The sequence below is a fragment of the Lethenteron reissneri genome, chromosome 24 (genome assembly GCF_015708825.2).
Source record: "Lethenteron reissneri isolate LAM-NWPU_2019-01 chromosome 24, ASM1570882v1, whole genome shotgun sequence".
Lineage (NCBI taxonomy): Eukaryota > Metazoa > Chordata > Hyperoartia > Petromyzontiformes > Petromyzontidae > Lethenteron > Lethenteron reissneri.
Window position 1 is genome coordinate 4262133 of NC_083802.1, and position 18770 is coordinate 4280902.

The window sequence follows — 18770 nt, forward strand, 5'->3', positions numbered from 1 at the left end:
TATTTTGGTAGATCACAACCCAGAACCTCGCTGGCAGAACTCACAGGCTTGCATTTTCTCTACTTTCGCTCAAGTAATATTATGATTATGAAAATCAATGCTTTGCCAGTTGGACTATTAGTCACAATCATAAAATAGGATGTATCCCATCACGATACTATGCAACAGAAATACATGCTATATTGTACATGTTGACAAACGCAGATAGCTCGGCACGTCAACATTTTGAGTACTCATTGTGGTAACATCTTAGGATATTGAAAGTCAGATATTTCCTGCACAATATGACCAGCAATCTGGAATGAACTATGTCCCCAATACTGACTCATCCATCAGCCTGAACAATTCCCTCTGCTCTCTACGCATTTATTGAAGCTGCGGGCATTTTTGGTCAGCCACTCATCCACTCATAGGCCTATTAGGAAATGTATATATTGTCTTTCTGGAACCTTAAGTCCACTTCCTGACATTGCTTTTACACGGCATGCAGGTGCCCCATATATATACACAACACATCTGCCAGAATAACCTTCTTTCATCACTAGAAATGCAATAACAGCTCTCTGAAAAACAACACGTCCACTTTAACCATCTCACTTACAGCTACTCCTCCATGTTGCCATGGGTGACACTACATGCCGTTGGAGTACGACGACCGATCGACAACTCAATCTTTTAAAACACTTTCAGTTTGTAACGCAAATTATGTTCCAATGGTCTCCACTGTGCAGGTATAAAAAGTCGACAGTGCATGAGAGTACAACAAATAGATTGCCAACCGATGTGTACAGATTTGAGAGGTTCTCTCTAAGTATGCTTAAGTTCTCTCCTGCACATCGACTTGTTTTGTCGTTGAGGTTCAATGAAGCTTTCATTGGTAATATACATTAATTTTGCCATTCACTCAATATTCCTGTAAAAGGCACTATTATTTATCAAGATGCAGAGGAAACAAATTAAACATGATTGGAATTGCAAGTTAATGTCATTGTTGATTCCGCCAAAAAATAATACCAGCCATACAAAACCACTAGTCTTATCTTAAACATGTTGAATACCAAATTCTTGGTTCTTTTGGTAAAGTCACGTAGAAGGGAAATAATATTTTTTCTTTTGGTAAAGTCACGTAGAAGGGAAATAATAAAATAATATGATTATTATTTTTATTAAATAATATTTGTATTCATCTTCTTGGTTCTTTCGGTAAAGTCACGTAGAAGGGAAGTAATAAAATAATAAAAATAAAACATAATAAAACAATTCTCACGACGTTTCGGCCACAACGCAAGCAGCCGTCCTCAGGTGAAAACCAGGTCCGTCGAGGCGACAGAGTCTGAATGAAACAGCACACGAGCTTGGAGCATATATATAAGCTGGGCGCATTGACAAAGGAATTTGCATATCAAAAGGGATTTAGCATATTTATGGGAAATGCAGGAATGTGATTAGTACTGCATATGCATGTGCATTATGCAGGATTAACAGCATCAAAGGGAGCTGCAGTTACTGCTGCTGCTGCAGTTACTGCTGCTGCTGCAGTTTCTGCTGCTGCTGCAGTTGCTGCTGCTGCTGCAGTTGCTGCTGCTGCTGCTGCACTTGCTGCTGCTGCTGCACTTGCTGCTGCTGCAGTTGCTGCCTTATCCATTTTAATATAACACTATGTATTATTCTACCCACCCTAATGTGTATCACACTGCTATATGTTTACTATACAATTACGACACCATACATTACTCTGCACACTGCACCATGCCAGTGAGTGGAACGCGGTCTGAAAGTCACCGTAAACGTGAACACAATCAGTTAAGATCCGAAATGGTTTATTACGTCCTTCCAATGATTGCTAAGCCAGAATCCATCTTCTCGGTTGAAATTGTCTCTGTGTTTGTATATGTGGATCGCCTCATGAACGAATCTCTCATGATAGCCAGATGGCTTGCAGAGAACCTCTGTCTTGGAGAAGTCAATGTCATGTAAGCCCACTGAATTGTAACAGTGATCTGCCACGGCTGAGGTGTTTGTCCTACCGTGTTTCAGGTCTGCCTTATGTTCACGGATGCGGTCCGAGACATGTCGTTTGGTTTCTCCAATGTAACTGCTACCACAGAGGCAACTTAGTTTGTAGACGCCAGGATACTGTATGTCTGGAACCACATCTTTTACAGACGGGACCAGATCACGGATTTTATGTACTGTGTTGAATCGGACCTGGATCTTGTGTTTAATCAGGATTTTGGAGATCTTTTTTGTGACCCCAGCAATGTAGGGTAAGGTGATGGTCTTGAAAGGCTCCTCAACAGGATCCTTCTTGATGGTTGGAGTGATGGCTTTGCGGATTGTGTAGTCGGAGTAACCATTAGCCTTAACCATTAGCCTTAAGGTTACTTGTTCACATTTGCAGTTAATGATAAACAAAATAGTAACATGATCATTAAATACATGCGTATATATAGAAAGATCTTTTTATTCCACTTCACATATCACAATATGATAGCCTGGAGTTATTTATGAGTGAATATCACCAGTGCACATGCCGTGGCTACTCGTCCTTACCCTGAACCACGGAGGAATGTCTCGAGGATCTCTGTCAATCGGTGCAACTGCTTCTTCAGGAAGCACGTCCACACATGGCTTGGGCATCACAGCTACTACTCCAGTCTTTTTGTATGTCTGCAATGTATAAAAACACATTCATGCGGAGTGAGCTGGTAGGAACGTTGGGTTACTCGGTCAATGGCCAGTGCCAACGGCGGCATGGTGTATTCCGCAAATATGCCCAACTGTGAGGGCGGGCACAAGCCGGCGTGAGTAGGTTAAACGTTGAGTTTTATAAGGGCATCACGGGGTGACCAGCCCCTCCCCACCCAGCCCCACCCCTCCCACCCCCCATCCAGCCCCAACCAGCCCCTCCCCACACCCCCTCCCCACCCTCCCCTCTCATTTTTGGATGCACGACGGACAGACACAATAATCCTCTGTGGGCTGGTGGAACCAGGTGGTTCCTACCAGTATAACATAAAAACATTCATTGTGCAGATAACCTGCGACCAGTGTTTAATGATCTTGTGTACCAAGCTGCGGTGATGATAATGTGCATTCATTAATTTAACCAAAGCAAAAAGCAAAGCTGCCATTCACTTCCCTTCATCTTTCACTTGCCTATGTCATGTCAGTGTGTAGAACACAAATTACTTTGTTGTTAAGGATGCACCAAATATAGATTTTCAAGGATCCACAAACAATTGGATAATGACAAAGGAAATACATTTCATTTGCAACTGTGACCCTATATGGTACAGTAGTGTACAATAGTTTTTAAGGTCAGTGGCACAATACCGTGGTACTGAATTAAGGTAACATATTTACATTAATACTCAATGTAAAATTTTTAAAAGAAATGTAATTCTTCATTTGTATTTATCATCTGGACATGGCTTGTTCTGAATGAACTCCAACAACAGATGAGTTGGATCAGTAAAACAGAAAACTCAACACATTAATTCATAACTAAATCATGTGGGTCAGCAAATGCTCTCATCTGCAACACTATTTTGCCGAGTGATTGACTGCAGCCTGTTTTTTTCCTTCTAGATTTGAAGTTTTCGTGACTGCAAGGATTCACTCTTTGTTTTTTTCGGTAAAGTTACGTAGGTAAAAAATTAAAATAAATTAAATCACAAATTTATTTTATTTTTTTACCTACATGACTTTACCGAAAAAAAACAAAGAGTATGCAGCCCGTTTGTCTTATCTTCCCCTGTTCACCTTCCATACGATAAAATGAGGGAAACTTTAAGGCTCCTCCCATGCCAGGACCATCCTGCAGAGATGCAGGGAAGTGCCCCTTGTTTCATGTCATTCAACTTTGCTTGGGAGGAACATGAGGCTATATATATTAAGTCAAAACCAATTTAAAATCCAAGCATCCTGAAGGAGCACCAGTAGGATCACATGAAGCAGCAGCACCACGAGCATGCAGTTACTCAAATTTAATTTGGAGTTATGCATTCAAAATAGACATATCTGCAAAATGTACAACTGAAATAGAATAAGGAAGCTTGTACCATATGAAAAAATCAAGAGTACATTTTTTTAAAATTATTTTGCTGAACAATGTTGCTTAAACTTTTGATTCCCCACCATTACCTTTACAACATTGTTGCTACTGCGTGTTGACATCAAGTTCTTGATCCTGAAGGAAATCTGTTGCATAGATTTTGGAGGCATTAGGTACTGGCTGATGAGCGTCTTTTGGCAGGGTGTTTTGTCAAAGTGCTTGAGACCCAGCACCAACAGACTGTGGAGGAAAAGACAAAAACTAAAATTAAATATCAGTCATTATGAGCTACAATTTACTCAGGGCTTATGGCATTTTAGAATTATGCAGGTCAAAACTGTAACTGTACCTTAACATAGATTGAATTGTACTTTAACATATAGTTAACGTGCTGTCACCTAAATAAAATGACTATTTGTAATATAATACAATAAAAAATACTACTAGATGACACCTATGCTGCTGACAGAATAAACGTCTTCATGCATTCCTGAAAAACATTAATCCAGTCTTAATTCCATTCAATATCTTAGACGTACACAGATTGAGTGTGAATGGATTCAGTCCGATTAAATACTATTCACTAACCTGCACCTGTTCTTCCTGTAAAACCCCTCTCGTCCCCCCCCCCCAACCAAGCTCACTTGCTACTCCCTGCCTCCACCCCCAATCTACGACCAGGCCCCACCCTAACACCCCTAAAACCTCTTCTGCATGTTCTCCTGTCACCATAACTACACCACTACTTTTAATAACTCCACACTCTATTTCAACTACTATCATCTTATGTAGAATTGTATAAGTGTTGTAAAGCACCTTGGAATAGGGTGCTACATAAACCTATATAAGATCAATAAAACCTGATTCTGATACTGATTAGATCTGACTGGCTGAGTGGAGGATATTACCGTACTATGGCAACATTAAACTATTATGATGTAATTACTCAGATACCATATGAAGTTTTTACTTTTATAGTTGTTAAATAATATAAAATGTAAGAATTATCGAACACATGTATTTAATTATATGCAAAACACAGTAGTTACCAACCACAGCTGCTGAGATTTGAAAGTTTCTGATAAAAATGTTGGTTAACGGAAAATTTTTTTTACTTTAAAATAAATACAAATATATTGAAAAATAAATGTTTTTGTTTATATATGTGGCAGCCTTTATATTCAATCTTATATATTTCGAGAAAATACAAATTAAATAAACTATAAAGAACCGAACTGATCAAACTACCATATTCTCAGCATAAGATGAGATTTTCCCCGTGTTTTTTTTCGCAAACATTGGGGGTCATGTTGAAAATCTGGTTGGTGTGACTTGATTTGTATAATTTAATTGACACCGGGCACAAGTATGTGGTGCAACTTACTTCCTGACGCGTCTCATAATGCAAAGAATAAGGTAATTGCCATAAGGCATCACAGTTGTGAGGACCTCAAAAGCCTAGGCTATCAGCATAATACCACCAGCTTTATCACTCGAGTTTATCAGTAGGTCAGTTCATATTAATTGCCTTGTATAATAAAGTCCGGCCAACTTCACCCCCACGAAAAATAATAGCATTCATGTGCTGGAAGAGCTTACCTGTGATTGAGCGCCGACGCTACCTTCAGATCCACCCCCTGAGACATGTATATGACACGTGTTGCGGCAATTTAACGTTCTTAGGTGAGAGTCTTTAGATGAGAAATGTGGACCGAGGCTTTAGACAAGTAACAGAAAGGCTTACTTGTCTTCTGCATTCGTGAAAACATTCTTCTCTTTGGGTTGTGGAGGATGTAGCATGCAGCAGGGCAGAAGCTCCCGATACATGAACACATTGCTCTTCATTATACAAGCCAGCTTGACAGAACATTCAAGTTTGCCTCCTGTTAAATAACACAGTGGAGGTTGCATAACTTTCATCCAAATACAAGTTGTGGAGTTCTGCTCGGACCTACCTTTAATCCAGCAAATATAGATTAGTCTGCTTAACCTTTCATATTCAAGTAGTAAATGATCTGTACTGATGAGAGAAAAATGCCAAGTGACTGACATTGAATGTACTCCACAGAAAAATAAAATAAATAGATATTAATATATTATGAAAAATTCATGAAACCACAGAAAACTAATTTGAAATAATCTGCTCCCAGAAGTAGCATGAAGACAACCAAAAGTGTGTACAATTAACATAGAAGAGACATTTCCTCGTGTGAAGTTCATTTAAATGGGCTTACCATGACAGTGCTTTTGTAGAAAACCATTTAACGGAATATACATTAACTGCAAACTGTATGTAGAATCAGTTTAACACGTAGGCTTTCGCGACCAATATTATTCATAATCAACGTTTTTGGGTTTAGATCGCGTTATTTATAAATGTGTCGTAACCCTCCACCACAACAGGGACACTCAATTGATTTTGACAACGTGGAAGTGTTGTGTAAAACTAGTTACTACTGGCAAAGACTAATTAAAGAATCCATTGAAATTGAGAGAAACAGAAATAACTTTAATCGCTCAGACAGCTACAGGCTTAGTGCGGCCTGGAAGCGTATTATTAAATAAGATACATTACAATTCCTTACGTTAGTAACTGATTACTAACGTAGCATAATTACAATAAAACACATTCCAACTGATTACTAATCTACAACTCGCATCGTAACAACTGCCTGATTACTAATCTAGTATATAATTACAACCCCCCCCCCCTCAAATCGTTGCACCTGATGAGATGATGAGTTAATGATGACGTCACCCTGCTGCTGCTCTATATAAGAACGGGAGACAGAGCAGAGCCTCACCATTCTGGCGAATTGCCCGATGATGCTGGATGCAATTACCAGCGAAACGTCGTACTACTCAAAAATTGTAAATGTTGTGGTTTCACGCTTCAACACACCGGTGGGCTAAAGCAGTGAACTATTTGTATTTTGTCAACGTGACACTTTTTTACTGATTGGCCGTGTCGGGTGGTGGAGGGTTACGACACATTTATAAATAACGCGATCTAAACCCAAAAACGTTGATTATGAAGTGTATGTAGAATCTTGATTTGAAGCTTTCGTGACTGCAGGAATCCATACAATTTGGTTCTTTTGGTAAAGTCACGAAGGTATAAAATAAAATAAATCACGACGTTTCGGGCGCAACACAAGCATCAGGTGGGAAAGCATGGTCTGCTGCTGAGGCAGACTGTTTTAAAACACAAGCGTCCATCAAACACAAGCGTCCATAAAAGTCTGCCTCAGCTTTCCCACCTGATTATGGACGCTTGTGTTGTGCCCGAAACGTCGTGATTTATTTTAAACCTACGTGATTTACCGAAAGAACCAAAGAGTATGTATGTAGAACTTTCACATCGTAGAGCCAATCAGAGGTTCGAAATATGCAACCAAGTACATTTCATGAAATCATTTCAAAAATATGTCATTTGTACAATTACAGATGCCGCGTTTAAGTCTGTCGAATTGAACTGCGAAATGATAACCTTAAAAACATTTTGTAATAGCTCACCTTTAATCATTCTTTTTTCACTGGACTGTAATTTTTTACTTTTTTTGCTATAATGTTTTATTAACTTGGTTTTTTCACTCTTGTCAAAGTCATCAACAATATGCAAGGACTCCATCAGGTTGCATGAAATGAAAGAGGAACGGAAGGCTGAGTTGACCTCCTGGTATTTTGTCTGTGACATCTCCCCCAGAATGTGCAGTTCTTGCTGTATGAAACAGACAAAAACCAGTTAACATTTAAAAAGACAATCAGGGCTAACATTCATGAAGGGTGTTCAACTGTTAATCCACACCATATTGGCAGAACAAGAGGTTGATGTTGTGGAAACGTAAGGCAGTTAGTTCCTTACATAGCACATTCTGCCATGCCTCAGTCAGCACTGTCGCCTAACAAAATCAGAATCTTTATTTAGATTGGAGGAATCCGATGAGCTATGAAGCACTTTTTCATACATGTCTAGTATGGGCGAGTCAACAGGTTATAACAAACAATACAAAAACTATAGGAGTGCAAATAGAGAAAAAGGTAAGCAAGTCACTAAATATATATACACATTTTATGATACAAGTCCGATTAATCAGGCAGCAAAAACAACAAAAGTCACAGACCACACCAAGACAACACACAGTAGTCCCTCAATAAAATGGCACATTAACATTGAGTTATCGATATACAAGTAAGGATCAAAGTTACAAATCATATTTGCAAATGTGAAGACATCTAGTACTAATCTTCTGCTTCAGGATAATTTTGAAGGAAGATGTATGTTAAGGGGGAAAACAAGGTTGTTCCAAAACGTTGATGCTTTAACAACAAGGGCTTTGTCGTCTATTCCATTAATTGCTCTCGGGATATTTAAAAGATAATTAGATGGGACCTCCGCTGGTTTTGGATTAAAATGGCAGTACACAACGTAAACATTCAACTCTGGTTGACATTTTAATCCTTCACATCTCTCATCACCATCTGTACAGGAATTATGATCTCAATATCCATATAATCATGATAAAAAATATCCATGAGAACGTATATGTATTTTTATATTCATTCATCACTCAGTAACAGAATGGTGCGTTAATGTTGTTGTATACTGAACGTACGAGATATGTCCTGCAGAGGTGAGCGTCCGGATTGACAGTTGACAGCAGGTTAACTTGTGTCAGGAGTTGAACATGCTAATGGAACAGAGTGTGAAATATTAAACATTTTAAACATTGTTTCATTATCAATTAAGTCTGTTAAGAAAGCGACATTATGCAACAAACACACAAAAAATATTATTTATTTCATCCATCAAAATAATGATCCACTTAAGTACAAAATGCATAACTGCTTAGTCTGCTTCAGTAAACACTAATGTATATTACCGATTTTCCAACCTTGAACAATGGTGTTTCACATTGTGATAGGTTATTTAAACTCAGAAAGTGCTCCATCTTCGCAAATAAAGGAAGAAAATGCAAAATACCTACAGACTTTAAAAATGTAACTAATTATCGGCGTAATATTGTCACTATTCATCACAAATAAAAACAATGTACCTAAGCAAATGCCGTTCAACACCACAAAGCCAAATGTAGCGCCCATACATTGAAAGTGTAATATTTATGACTTGCATACTTTCTAGAATAGTACAGAAATCAGGTGAAATCATGATCACATTTGGTATTTGCACTATTATTGCAGAAGGTTATAATCAAGATCCTATTTTTACATAACATGCTGTCGTTTCACAGCAGTGGGTGATGGTGCTATGTCATCCCAATTGAGTAATCTTCTGGTAATTGTGTCATATTTGGTCTTATATGGCAAAATACATGGCCTATTAATTCCCAATAACATCACAGGACATTTTAATGTCTATTGTGAAGCAGGAAGGGGGGTATTCATCGCAAAATATACCCAGAGTATTAACCAGGGCGGTCGTGGGTCTAAAACTGCGAACCTCTGCAAAACGTGGCAAACGTGCACCCACTCTCCCATGACAATATATCACAGTACCATTAACAAATAGCTCAATAAACTTTGCCCCATTGAACATTTGATTGACTTTTGGCTGGTTTAAGATATTTTCAAGTTCAATGTTAAGACTTTAAAAAGAGTTTTGCTTGGTTTATAGTTTAAACAATTACGGTATGTATTTTAAACTAGCTTTACTACCCGGCTTCGCCCGGGACTTGGATTCTTGTCTTGGGTTTATACACGGCCTACGCGGAGGGTTGGGGGGGGGTGACGTCAGCAGGCACACTGCGTGACGCTTCCGCACACGGGTGACATCACAGATGTGACGTCACCGCTCACTTGTGCAATATATTATATCCATTATTCCTCCCCCCCCCCAATAAAAAAGTATATTTTTAAACTTTTTACATTGTGTACAGTATGGAAGCTAGCCACATGGCAAATGTAAAGTTTGTAGCCTTGTATATTATAGCCATTATTTCCCCCCCCCCAGCCGCGCATTTGTGCGGGATACACGGCCTACGCGGAGGGTTTGGGGGAGGGGGATGTGTGACGTCAGCAGGTATACTGCGTAACGCTGCCGCATGCGGGTGACATCACGGATGTGACGTCACTGCTCACTTGGTGCATGTCGAAAAGTATGCTACACATTTTGAACAGACACACATATTCACAAATTTCCCTTATATATATTCACATTGCATATGTAAGTATGGAAAGGTTCCCATCTATATTGGAAGACTTGAGACAATATTTGAAATTATAAATCCTTTTTATAGGAGCCAGTTTATTGTCACCACTGATAACTGCCCACAAAGTAGGACCCCGTTTGATTGACACTAAATGATGACCTAAGTCAACCCCTAAGCAATATTTAAGTTAGTTTTTTCGTGTGATTTGCACACTTTAATCACAGTGCCACCTGACCAGTCAATATAAGTAATTATAAAACACAATAACAGGACTATATATTGGTTAAAACATGTTACTAAAGTTACATGACTACTGTGTTAATCATTAAAACGTATTTGTCGTTTTAAGAACCCAAAACCATAAAACATAAATACCCATGCAATGTAGACTGTGTAATGCGTCATACTCCTACTAATGCCAAATATTATTACCGGCAAATGTGTGTGTACGCTGGCTTAAAGCCTAAACTTACTTACGTAACTGTGGAAATAGTGTTTTCCCTATCAAAACAACAACACGTGTGGTGTTGTCGCTAATGATGGCAAAGCACACCACCAAATACAGTATTACATTAAATGTAGTTATTCAAATTTAAGTCACTAGCAGAAAAACTATTTATTTTTTTACCTTTACCACCACATTTATTGCACCAATATAATTCCAGATAGTCAAGCATAGTAAATACCTGGGTTCATCTGTGCATTAGTCTCAAACGAAGCCATATGCGGATGATGCACAGAAGCCCCGAAACTTCAAAGTTCCTTTTTAGGGGACCTCTGCTGGTTTTGGATTAAACTAGCAGTACACAACATAACCATGCAACTCTGGTTGACATATTTTAATCCTTTACATCTCTCATCGTGATCTGTACAGGAATTATGATCTCAATATCCATATAATCATGATAAACAATATCCATGAGACCGTATATGTATTTCTATATTCATTATGACCCATTTGAGTAATCATGACACAAACACTATTATTCTGTAAACATATTTTGTTTTACTTTTACTTTTCCCTGCAAAGATAAACTATTAAGGTGAACCTTTTATCACCTCTGTTATAAACCACCACCCATCTGTGCCCAATAAAAAAAAGTGCCACTTTATATGCAGTCAACAGCAGTTGTCCTATGGAGCAAATACATCTCTCTCGAGGCTATCAATGGAGATGAAGACCACCTCATATTCACGTGGGCAAAATATAGATAAAATCACGAGCGCATTTGTTATTCACACCATTCTTATAATGCATGGCTCGAAGAACAGTGCTGTTTTTCTCAGACACAGTATTTAGTTGCTTCACAGAAGGGGGCGATGTTGCTGCATTGAATCCCAAGTTTTCAAATTTGGACCATGATGCCAAAACCAAAACGATGTTACAGGAACTTTAAAGCCCACTGGGAAGCAGACAGCGCCTACTTGTACAGTTAATCATATGCCAGATTTTAACGGCGAACCTCTGCGAAGACTGGCGACCGCGCTATCGCTGGGCCTGTCACCACCATATATAGAAACATAATCTGCCAACTACTATGAACATCACAACGTTTGGGGGCTTTTATTACCATTAAATTTCAGTTATCCTATCTGCATCAAGTCATGGCCAAGTGCATTTCTAAGTAAGCAGTGCACCACTATGTTTCGAACAAAACATCCCGGAAGGCTTCATGACAGGGCTACTTCTTGAGTCTCTTCATAAGCCTATTTTATATTCTTAGGTTTTTTCGGTAAAGTCACGTAGGTAAAACATCAAAATTAATAAAAATAAAATAAAATAAAGATCACGACGTTTCGGAGGCAACACAAGTCTCCGTCATCAGGTGGGACCGTCACAGCCAGATTAGCTGCATCAAGTGAGGCAATGATTCAAGATGTAATCCCTTAAAAGCGAGTTGAGGGGGGAGGAGAGGGGGGGGGGAGCTCATCAGAATGTGGTAGCCAATGAATGGAACGTATCGGGAGGGAGGGGGGGCTGGGCCAAAAGGGTGGGCGACGGCGTGGAAGCGATTGTGCGCAAGCGACAAACTGCTGCACACGCCAACGTCTTGGACAGGGAGGGGGGAGGGTGGAGGGGGAGGCCTGATACACATGATAGAAAATTTTATACACAACAGGGTCGATCATTATTTCGGGACCATAACAACACCAAACCATCTCGGTTTTCTCGGCGACTGCGTGTTACCGAAGTGAAATCTCCAATGTTTCCAGATTTATAATTCACCCTGGTGCACATTTTTATGACCTGCAAAGAGTCCTACAATATTATTATTGCTGGTTTTCATACCAATTACAAAAAAAAGATTAATGCAAACCTTTCCCATTCACACTTCCAACTCTGAAAAATGGCTTATTTTTGATACTTTGAGATCATGAATACTGGAGGTAAGGGCATTTACAATACAATATCTTGGCAATTTATCCATTTTGAGATATATTCACAGACATCTTAATGTTTTTTTTACCAACTGCCACATGCTGCCATTGCCAAGCTGTCAGTATTGCCACCAACAATAGAAATGTAATATTTTGTATGGGCAGGAACCGAAATTTAAGTAGGTAAATAAGCAAAATAAACATTTAAACTGCTACATATTTTTTTCCAATAAAATTATGTTTTCAATTTATATAATTTCCGAACACAAACGCAAAGAAAACATGGAATAGCCAAATGGTCCCAGTGCTCCACTCCCACATCATGTGCTCCAGTGGACAGAATGACTTCCACTTTAATACCAAAACTCCTTATGGATCAAATAAAATGTATTCCAGTTAAAATTAATGGATTAAAAAGTTTAAATATATTGACGCATCAATTACAAACGTCTTTACGATTCTCTTTTGTGAATCGCTATAAGGTGACCATGTTTGGAATCACGAATCTTGAAGTTCCTTAAAATTTTGGGATATTGCAAAGAAAATAACAACAAATAACAAAAAACTACGACGTTTCAATCACAACGCAAGCGATCGTCTTCAGGAAAAAGGAGGTTAGCTTCCAAGAAAAACTGTTTATAAGGGTTTGAAATGGGCGTAGCCCAAATGTCAGCAGCCAATGATAATGGAAGTGTTCGGCAGCGAGCCCGGTGGTGGTTCGTTTTACACCAATTAAAGGGCTGCCAGGTGAAAATTAGCATGTTAAAGAGAGATTAGCATGATAGTGGAAGATCGCAGCGTCGCAACAAAAGGGTTTGCGCACAAAGTGACTGTGAAGAAAGCGCAAGTTTGAAATGGGCGTAAAGCACAACTAACATCGGAAGGTGGTAGGATGGGAACATCATAGCCAATTGCGACTTAAACTGGTTGATAAAGTCCTTCCAATGATTGCTCAGTTTGTACTCATCTTCTCGGTTGAAATTGTGTCCTGTGTCTATATATATGGATGGCTCCATGGACGAATATTTGTTGATAGCCAGTGGGCTTGTAAAGTACCTTTGTCTTAGAGAAATCAATTTCGCGTGAGCCCAGCGCATTAAAACAATGATCAGCCACGGCCGAGGTAATTGGTCCTACCGTGTTTCAGATCTGCCTTATGTTCATGAACACGGTCCGAGATATGTCGCTTAGTTTCCCCAATTTAACTACTGCCATAGACAAGCTTAGTTTGTAGATGCTGGGGTATTGCATATCAGGGATCACATCCTTCACAAATGGGATCACGAATTTTATGTACTGTGTTAAATTGAACCTGGATCTTGAGTTTGCTCATGATTTTGGAAATAATTTTAGTGACTCCTGCTATGTATGGCAAGGTGATGATTCTGATTGGGTCCTCAGATGGTTCTTTCCCAACGGTTGGGGTGATAGCTTTACGGATTGTGTCGTCTGAATATCCATTCATCTTGAGGGCTTGGTGTAAGTGTTCCAGTTCACTTGCTAGGTGATGACTGTCGGAAATACATCGAGCTCTATGGTGTAGAGTTTTTATGAGGGAATTCTTCTGGGATGGATGGTGGTGGGAGTCAGGTTTTAGGTAGGCATCAGTATGGGTGGCTTTCCTGTGTCCCATTGAGCCATCTGGTCTCCTTTCGATTAAAACATCCAAGAATGGTAACTTTTTTTTCCACCTCCATGGTGAATTTGATGGCTGGGTGTATGGAATTAATGTGGCTGAAAAATTGTTTCAGAGATGTTTTTTTGGGTTCGATCACTTAAGTATAAATATGTTCTTAACCCGTCACCACGTGACACAGCCAATTAGTAAGGTTTCTCACGTAAACAGAACGTGCCAATTACTTACTATTTCAGCCTACCTGTGTATTGGAGAGTAAATCCACAACATTTACAATCTGAGTATGTTTCACTGGTAATTACTTCCAGCATTATCGGGCGATTTTGCCAAAATCACCCGATGAGACACATTTATACTTATGCAATCTAGCCCAAAAAACCTTAATCAAGAATGCCTTTCTAGTGCAACAACTAAAGCCATAGGTCACACAACATAATTGACAAATGCTTCATCTCCCTTTCTGACAGATACAATGCAGATGAGGAAGATGGCTCACTTGTGCCTGGATGCTATGGCTTGGGCCAGGCAGGAGTTTCAGCGTTACTTTGTATTTATGGTGCATCAGGTGCTGTCAGCACAACAGTTTTATAAATGGGGTGAGAGTCCATTGCAAAGTGCACTTTGCCATGGCACCCTGAAACGGATGATATTATCGGCGAAGTTGCCACGAGCCTAAAAAAGGCTATTATACGATTAGATGAAAGGAATTAAAGTAAAAAGGGGAATAACAACGACACAATGCATTTACACGGTATTCTAGGGAAGTTAACTGAGTATTCAAGGAAAGTTTTGCTTAATGACACCCAAGCATATAGAAGCTGAAACATAAATGCAGTGTGGGTTAAGGCACGGAGAGTTACAATAATAAAATATTACTATCAGACTGAAAATATTGAACTGCTGGAAATACATCAGCACATTTTTATAGCTTACAAGAATATTATTCTGTCTGCAGAAAGCTACAGAAATACTCAGATTATTAGAATTTACATTTACTTGGTGCGTAAAAGCTACAGCATCTTTTAGCACTTTAAAAGACAAATAGCAACGCAAGTTGCTATGGCATTCCAGGCAAGATGAGCCAAATGTTTAGGAGAGACAGAGTGGTTTGACAGAGAACTGACGTTCAGTGGAGGTGTATGTTGCCACCCACTTGGTTCAATGACATATTATTCTGTGTCCATTTAAACCCCTAATAGTTCACAGGCAGCAGAAAACAAAGGGGTCACCACTTGCAATCGAGAACCTAGGAGAATGAAGATGATATAGTCGTGTTGGCTCGTACCTTACTTGGGGTATTACAGCTGTGGATAGAAATTAGGGTCTTAATGTGGGGTTGCTTACTAAAATTGAATTGGCTGCTGCGTTGAGCAGAGTGACTCTTTGATATTCGGCACAGGTGTAGGTTTGAAAGTCAAGATTTGGAGGTAGTAAATAACGTTGAGATATATGTGATAAGGTATTTAACGTGCATAATACAGGTAATCATAAAAAGGAAGTCAAAAAAGATATTACATTAGTAGATATGGGGTTCAACAACATTTAGCAACGAGAACAATTATAAACAAACTAGATTTACTACGCGGCTTCGCCAGGCACTTAATTCACCACGCCCGGCCGCCTTTGTCTCCCCAGTGGCGATGTTCACACACCACACCAGTTAATTGTTTGAGGCTGAGTCAACCTAGGGGAGGCCCAGGACCAGTTAAAATAATCGTCACCAGTGGTGGCCGTGAGCGAGAATCGAACTCGGGTCGCCGGGTTCGTAGCGCAGCGCGCTAAGCGCTACACTACAATGCGTTACGCTTCCACATGCGCGGGTCACGTGACAGATTTGACGTCACAGCTCACTTGCTGTGCAAAAATGTGCATTATTGAGCTCCCCCCCCCACCCAAAAAAAGTATGTTTTTATCATTTTTGCATGGTGTACAGTTTGGAAAGTACACACATGGCGAATTTTCAGTTTGTTGCATGTCGGGAAATACACTAAACATTTTGAACACACATATTCACAACTTTGCCTTTTATATATATGGAGATTAGTCAGTGTATCATATTAACATTATAGAGGGCAAGTATGTGGAGGGGCACTAGACAAACCTATTAAAAAAAGCTTCTATTCATTGAATACAAATGTATGGAGGATGTTAAGAAAATCATCAAAGGGTGAGCATGTTAGACGTTCGTAATATAACATGGAAAGGAGACATATGCTCTTTCAGCTAAAATGCACCACCTTCTCTGAAACTCGCTCCCAGTAACCTCTCTAGCTTTAAGTCTAAATTAAAGCATTTATTCTTATAGTTCTCTATTACTTTATAGCCTAAGTATTATGTTATTGCATTCCCCTGATCGCTTCGTAATTCACTATTCAAGTAGGCTTGGTAAATGTACTTCTGGCTGCCTAGGATCCTTGTTATTATAATTTAAAAAGGACTTAAACCACATCTAGAATTTTAATGGAACCTGTATTGTATCGTAAAGTCTAGTCTCAACCCTCAATCAATTCTCAAGTCGCTGAGTAAATCATAACACCTTTACTATGGACCCAGGAGGTCAACTTCACAACAGCAGGAAAATAAAAATTGCGACGTGTGAAGATATAAACAGCATTAGTTGTGATTGCCGCTTGAACTTGACATACGTGCAAACTGAGTGCTGTGCACACATTTTTATCGGTTGCATATCGATAGGTATATTCTCCTACCTGCTGCATTTGCTGCTGGAGCATGGCATACTGCTCTGGAGAGAAGGATACAGAGCAAACGACTTTCTTCTCCTCCTCCTTGCTTTCTGGAGAATGAGGTGTTTTTTTCTTGATATTACTTTTCCTCATTTTCAAAAGGTCCAGCTGTGTCTTAACCGTGTGCCGGCAGTCCATAATGACATTTGCCAGGGGTTCCTCAAATCTGATGTTCAAAAGCACAAAAACAACATGCATTTAAAAAGGGAATTTTTGCTGTCCTGGATTTAAACACTCGGGTTTAAATTTGAACAAATGTTTCTACAATTTGTATGATTTATGGTGTGCGGAAAACAGTGGCACACTTACCACTTTCAGCAAAGAGTGGTAATTGCACAATGCTGTTCTATATCTAGAGGTAGTGTATAACCTATATTTCATAATTATTTTGAAAGTAAAACATGTTAAAAGTGCAATTAAAAAAGCATTGTACATTTAAATGATGGAGCAGAAAATTCATTAGTTTTTTGTAATGAAATAAATACATTGTATAAATTATGACAAATATTCTATTCATAAGAAAAACCAACAATACACGTTTATTTATCATTCAGAGACCTACAAACTAAACACTGCATTACAGTGGTACATCTGCCTTCCAAAGTTTTACTAAATATTTAAGGACTCTTACTTTGAATAATTTGACAATTCTTTTGCACATTTTTTTACATGAGGTACCTCTGCTGCTGTCTCAATTACATCTGATTTAAATACCTCCCAGTAATTTGAGTATGATTTCCCTTTTCCGTAACGCTTTCAAGGCATCAAAACTTAGCCCCAATCTAAATCTGGCATTGCTGCCATAGTTTGAGAGAATTCAGCGATGCTGTGACCGATCACCCAAACTTCACTGCTTCATTGTTGTAAAATAATCTGAATCTTAATTGTAAGTGAATATTGCATTATTGTCAGTTACTCCTGCACTACTGGTGATCACTTACCTCACTACTAAATATAATCATCAAAACACATTAAAATGTCATGGTAAATATCCTGCAAGCATTAAAGTTCTCACAACCAGTTTGTATTCAGACAAAAAAATCAATGGCCGTGTCAAGCCGTTCCGGCTCTATCTTCCTAGAACTCATGTAATTTATTACAGGCCTCATAAAACACTCACATCACTCGCCTCATGTTAAACAGAATTTACGTCAAGGTGCTCACCGCACCTCCTTAATGGAACCTTCATCACAAATAGCTGGCCCAATCAACAAAACATTTACCAATTGTCTCATGAATGCACAATGGTGCTTTTGAAAGGGAGTCCATACGACGAAATTCCTCTGGTAAGACTTTTATTCACCTCTTTGCACCTTCGATTAGCACGGTTGGTTACGTACGTCACGAAATAAGTTCAACATACATACAAAAATAAAGACAAAGATCCCCCGTATAGCCTTAACAGACTGTAGGGGCAAGTGCTGTTAGCAAGCACCTATGAAGGCCGGAACAGTACACGAGGGGGTGGGTGGCCAGAACCACGCCCGACCACCTTTGTCTCCCCAGTGGCGATGTTTACAGATACTCATTTCAGGCTGAGTCGACATAGGGGAGGTCCAGGATCGGTTCAGATAATCGTCACTGGTGTTGGCCGTGAGCGGGAATCGAACCCGGGTCACCAGGTTCATAGCGCAGCGCGCTAACCGCTACACTACCGCTCCCCATAACATACATACACCACAACACGTGCACACCCACAGCACGCCTTCTCTCCCAGAGCACCAAACACATGACACACACCTCTCATATACCTTCTCTCTCCCCAAATTCTCTGGAACTTTCCA

The 18770-nt window shown here is 39.4% G+C and overlaps 1 protein-coding gene across 1 annotated transcript in view; it reads right to left on the reverse strand.

The window, feature by feature from the left end:
- LOC133346434 (GON-4-like protein) overlaps nt 1-18770 on the reverse strand; it is a 58275-nt gene that overhangs the window by 20552 nt on the left and 18953 nt on the right. The window contains exons 12-17 of the mRNA XM_061557999.1: nt 16951-17152; nt 8674-8748; nt 7574-7778; nt 5802-5940; nt 4147-4297; nt 2554-2670 (exon numbers count right to left, since the gene is read on the reverse strand). Coding sequence (XP_061413983.1) covers nt 2554-2670; nt 4147-4297; nt 5802-5940; nt 7574-7778; nt 8674-8748; nt 16951-17152 — 889 coding nt within the window. The remainder of the gene's footprint in view (nt 1-2553; nt 2671-4146; nt 4298-5801; nt 5941-7573; nt 7779-8673; nt 8749-16950; nt 17153-18770) is intronic.